The 5,761-nt window shown below is 59.2% G+C and overlaps 1 protein-coding gene across 1 annotated transcript in view; it reads right to left on the bottom strand.

Moving 5' to 3' along the window:
- SLC6A3 (solute carrier family 6 member 3) overlaps positions 1-5,761 on the bottom strand; it is a 37,914-nt gene that overhangs the window by 6,421 nt on the left and 25,732 nt on the right. Inside the window, exons 8-10 of the mRNA XM_044917014.1 lie at positions 4,853-4,965; positions 3,506-3,634; positions 2,714-2,813 (exon numbers count right to left, since the gene is read on the bottom strand). Coding sequence (XP_044772949.1) covers positions 2,714-2,813; positions 3,506-3,634; positions 4,853-4,965 — 342 coding nt within the window. The remainder of the gene's footprint in view (positions 1-2,713; positions 2,814-3,505; positions 3,635-4,852; positions 4,966-5,761) is intronic.

Here is a 5,761-nt window from a genome sequence, read left to right as displayed (position 1 = left end):
CTCCCCGCCCCGGGTCCCACCCCACCTCCTGCAGCCCCCGCAGACCTCCCGCGAGTGGGGGGGTCAGGATGGCACGCTCCCCCCCACTCAGACTTCCCACTGGTGGGGGGGTCAGGACGACATTCTCTCCGCCCCGGGTCCCACCCCACCTCCTGCAGTACCCCCCAGGCCTCCCAGTGCTCCTGCTGGCCAGGGTCCCCACACGTGTTCACTGTGGTGACCCCGGGAGACGGGCACTCCTCAACCGTCTTGCGCACCGAGGGACATGTGTGGGGCGCCGGCAGCTCGCCTGCCCTCTCTCCGTCCTCTTCCTCCCTCAGCGCTTCCTCCCTCGCCCTAGGCTGTCCTGCCTCCCCTCGGCCAGAACTACTTCTTTTTCTCTTTAAAAAAAATTGTGGTATTAAGGAGGGCATGTCCTGCATGGAGCACTGGGTGTTATACGCAAACAATGGATCGTGGAACACTACATCAAAAGCTAATGATGTAATGTATGGTGATCAACATAACATAATAAAATAAAATTTAAAAAAAAAGGAGAAGGAAGGGAAAAATGAAGGCGGGAAATTGGAGGGGGAGACGAACCAGGGGAGACGAACCATGAGAGACTGTGGACTCTGAGAGACAAACAGGGTTTTAGAGGGGAGGGGGGAGGGGGGATGGGTTAGCCTGGTGGTGGGTATTGAGGAGGGCACGTACTGCATGGAGAACTGGGTGTTATATGCAAACAATGGAACGTGGATCACTACATCAAAAACTGATGTACTGTATGGTGACTAACATAACGAAAAAATTGTGCTAAAATACACATAACAAATTTTACCATTTTAATCATTTCTAAGTGTGGCGTTCAGAGATGCTAATTCACATTGCTGTACAACCACCACCAGCATCGGATGGTTCTAGCTGGAACTTTCCATCTCCCCAAACTGAAGCTCCGTCCCATGAAGCACTAACTCCTCTCCCCCCTCCCCCACCCTGGCGCCCACCGTCACTTTCTGTCTCACATGAGTGCAATCCTACGGGATTTGTTCTATTATGACTGGCTTATCTCACTCGGCAGGATGTCCTCAAGGTTCCTCCGTGTTGTGGCAGGTGTCAGAATGTCCTTCCTTTCAAGGCTGGACAATATTCCACGATATATTTATAATCATTATTTCTTAAGGAAAGCTATTTCTAAAGCTTAGTGAACTGGCACTTTCTCTAAGAGATCTCAACAGTGATTTCTCCCACCCCGAGTCTGGCCTGGCCTCTGCTCGGACGACCACAGTTTGTCCACTGAGCCTGGGGTGAGTCTCGTGGGCCTCACGTTGGGGACACGTTGGGAAGACCCCTCCATTCAGAATTCCCTCTGCACAAACCAACCCCATCATCGGAACCCTGGACATGGAGATGGACCAGGGGCAGAGTGGAATGGAGAAGGGTGAACCCAAGGCCATCCCCTCGGCCCCTCTGGACTCAGCCCCACGAGTGGTCAGGTCAGCCCACGGCCCCTCCTGGCGCTGGGCTGTTGGCTTGAAGACCGACAGGACCGTTGGTGCACAGACCCAGCACGCTCTGATACATCTCCCAAGAAACACAGACTGTGTGTGGGGATTAGAGATGTGAACGGCCATTTGGAGAAACAACGTGGACTCCGTCTTCCGAGGCTCTGGGGAGCACGCGGTCGCCAGCGTCTCTCCCGCCTCACCAGCACTGAGCTCATGACCGAGGGATGCGTTTGGGGCACTTCCTCTCTTTCACTGTGGGGTTTCATTTGGGGGTGGGGGAGAGAGCCCAATTTTAAATGATCAAGTATTGATTCCAGGTGCCAATGAAAGCAGAGTTCGATATTTCCCTTTTCTGTAGAAAAGAAAATATAATTGAAAAAGCGTTCTGGGAATGTGAACTGTTTTTCAGGTGCAGCCTCTCAAAGCCGACCTGCTTCTTCGGGCCATGCTGTTCATGGCCCTGAGGCCATGCCCACTGGGTGACCCTAGGGCTCCCACGGGAGGGGAGCTGGTGCAGCCTGCAGACCGTTAGCTCTGGGCTGGAGCTCACAGCCAGGGAGAGTGCACCTGATGCCCAGAGCTGTCACTGCTAAGTGCCCCAGAGAAGCCTGGCCAGGAGCTCCCTCCTTCCGGGAGAGCAGGCAAGGTGGGCAGCTGGCCCAGGTCAGCATCCTGGGAAAGGATGCCTTCTCCAGCTCGGGTGCCCGTTGCTGTCACAACGCCCGCGATGCGGCCCAGCGGGCCAGCAGGGACAAGCCAGCCGTGGCTGCAGGGGGCCCAGTCTCATCTGGACGCTGCCTGCCCACCAGTGGCTCCCAACCTCGGGGGGCGCGGAGCTCTAACTCAGGAGCCAGCGGCTGACTGGTCAGCAGCGAGGGCATGAGGAGCTGACGGTGAGCGTGGCGTGGTGAAACACGCCGATCAGCCCCCACCTCACGACCTGCATGCTGGTCACGTTCCCCAGGGAGGAACAGGCCTGTTTCTTAGCCGATTGAGGAGACCTCACCTCCGCCGGGCCCGTAAGCCATTCTCTCTTAATGACCAATGAGGACATCAGCACAGTACGATCAGGTGGCCACACCAAACAGTTCTGACCACAGTAAGCGTTTTGGGGTGCCCCCTCCGGCTAACTGTGCTCATCGATCTGGCTGGTCCCAGTGACGGCACCGCAGCTGGGTCTGCCACCTGCTGACGCACACCGGCCCAAGAGGAGGGCCTGTCCTTACCGTAGAACCAGGCCACCCCGATGGCCTCGACAAGCACTCCGAAGAGGATGGACGTGCCGGCCGCAAAGTGGTCCAGCAGCGTGAAGACGTAAATGCCGCCCTGGAAGAGGGGGTGCCCGCTGACATTGGGGTGCCTGGTGCGGCACGCCTCACCCGAGGAAGCCCACAAAAACACTCTCCCCAGATAGACACCGGGCCTACGGATTCAGTTTACAGACATAGTCTATCGTGAAGTCCGGTTGGAGTCACTGAAATTCAGTCCACACACAGCTTTTCAGGGACATGCCTTTTGTGCGGGAATGGCAAGGACCTCTCTTCTCTCCTCTCCCCTCCCCTCCCACTCCTCTCCTCCCTCCCCTCCCCCCCCCAGGGGTGCTCCAGGTGCAATCAGAGGTGAAAGCAGCCGAATGCCAAACTTGGGAGGGGAGCTGACCCAGGCCCCGCTCCCGTGGTCAGGCCTCCCCTGGCCCCCAGCCCCGCAGATGCAACAGGCAGGCGCTTAGCCCAGGCCGCTTCCAAGGGGGCCGTCCAGGAGCTGCAGGAACTCGAGACCGCTTCCCATGGACCACGGCTACCGCTGTGACCACGGCTGCCCCGGGTGCGACCACAGCTGCTCCTGGTGACCACGGCTACCCTGTGCGACCACGTAATCCCACGTGTGACCACAGCGACCCGCGTGTCATCAGCATATCAGTACAAGTCACGGTTTGGGGCTCTCAGACAGTCCCAGCCACGCTGCCAACACCAAATGCTAGTGAGGCTGCGCCAGGCAAAGCGAGCAGGGCTACGTACGTTGGTGACACAGAAGAGTGAGAGGAGGAAGGTGGCCAGGACGATGAAGAGGGTGAAGAGCTCCCGGTGCCGGTGCAGCAGTTGGAACTCGTCAACGAGCCCGGTGATCACCGACTCCATCCCGCCCATCTGCAGCCAACAGAGCGGGGGCGCTGCGGGGTGGGGCGCGATTTACGTCACGTCCAACGGACCTACACCTGGGGCGTGGACACGAGTGGGGGCCGCACGGCATCCAGGCTGCAGAGTGCCCTGCATGCGAGACGGCCCGCAGCCCCCGGAAAGAGGACCCGGGGGTGCACGCTGTCCGTGAGGGGACGTGCTCAGCCAGTCTGCAGCCCCATGTGGCTAACGTGGCACCATCTGCTAAAATCGCCACAAAGCCTCAGCCCTGCCCGACTGCTCCAAACACACGTCTCCCCACAGCACAGCCCTACTTTGTTCTTGGGGAGGACCCGGCGTGGCCACGGGCACAACCTTCCTGACTCTGAGCGTCGTCATGATGGGGTGTCCTCCAAGTATCCTGGCCTACTTGGTGACCCTCTTTGCCCTGCTGTTCATGGGATTCATCCCCGCCAGATGTGCGGCCCAGGGCTATGGTCACCCAGCAGGCGTTGACCAGGCTGGCTGGGAGACGACAGCCAGAGGCTAGGGTGTGTGACCCACATTCACAGGGGGCAGGATTTGTGGTTCTCTGCACTTTCCAGGAAGCTCTGGGGGACAGGGCACCCATGGCCACTCATGGGGACCCTGAGGTCTCAGCTGTTGGTCCTGAGCAGGCAATGGGGACACAGGAGCCTGAGGAAGTGCTGCAGGCCCACATTCGTCCTCCCTAGTGCACACGCATGCACGCACTCACACCCATGCACACGCGAGCACGTGCACACACACACAGGGCTGCACACGCGATATTCAGCGGGCCAGGCCTGGGCTGCAGCTGGAGGCTTTGCTGCCCTGCTCTGCAGGTGTATCCAACCCTCCTGGGGGGATCTGGGGTCAAGGAAAGCAATGAGTCAGGAGGGACCGGCCCTGGCCCTGGGGGGTCCTCACCCCGTTCCCTGCACTGCATCCTGCTGCCGGCTTGTATGTGTGTATTCGGGTCTTAGTGACTTGGGCAGAGGGCACAGCTGGAGGCCCCGAGTGAAAGAGGGGGTGAGTGGGTCCAACACCCCACCCAGGAAGGGTCTCAGCAGTTGTGGTACCCTCTTCCCACCACGCGGGGCTCTGTAGCGCAGGAGGTCTGGGAGACCCTCCAGGGGCGTCGGGGTCTGCCCGCCCTGTGAGGGCTGTGAGGAAGCCCGGCTGTCACAGGCAGGCCCCCCTGGTGCGTGAGGTGCTGAGGTCACTCACGGCGCTGTCGATCCCCAGGGTGAGCAGCATGATGAAGAAGATCACGGCCCAGGCCGAGGACAGTGGGAGCGTGGCCAGCGCCTCAGGGTAGATGATGAAGATCAGCCCGGGCCCTGAAAACAGACCCGCCTGTTGCCGCTGACTGGCGGCTCCCCTCTTCCCCCACCCAGGGAGGCCGACATAGCAGTAAGGTGACAAAATCCCTCCCAGTGCCTTCTTCCCCGTTCTCCCTCAAGAGTCCTCTCTCCTGGGAACTCAGTGGACACCTGGCCCAGGACTCCAGAGAATGGAAACCTGACGTCAGCCGGAGGCCCGCACCTTGTTCCTCTGGGTCCTTCTGGTCTGCGTGGGGCTGTGGGGGCTGGAGAGGCTGGAGCGGTACCAACACAGGTAAGGGCGGGAGGGGCTCCAGCAGCCTGCCCGCTGTCCCTGACGACCTCCGTCAGGCCTCCTGGCCTGCTTTCCTGTGCACATCACAGACACACGCACGCACCCCCCATATGCATGCTCTCTCACAGACACACACACGCTCACACGTGCACATGCACACATGCTCACACACACACACGCTCTCTCATGCACACACGCATGCTCACACACATGCACGCTGACACACACATGCTCATACATGCACACATGCTCGCACACACATGCACGTGTGTTCACACATGTATGCTCACACATGCACACACACATGCATGCTCTCACACACACACGCTCACATGTGCACATGCACACATGCTCACACACACGCATGCTCTCATGCACACATGCATGCTCACACACACGCACACATGCATGCATGCTGACACACACACACACATCCATGCTCATACATGCACACATGCTCTCACACAGCACACATGCTCATGCACACACAATGCTCTCTTACACATGCATGCTCACACA

Source organism: Neomonachus schauinslandi, chromosome 7, assembly GCF_002201575.2.
Source record: "Neomonachus schauinslandi chromosome 7, ASM220157v2, whole genome shotgun sequence".
Classification (NCBI taxonomy): Eukaryota; Metazoa; Chordata; class Mammalia; order Carnivora; family Phocidae; genus Neomonachus; species Neomonachus schauinslandi.
Note: the sequence above shows the minus strand (reverse complement) of the source record. Positions and strands in the feature narration are given on the sequence as shown.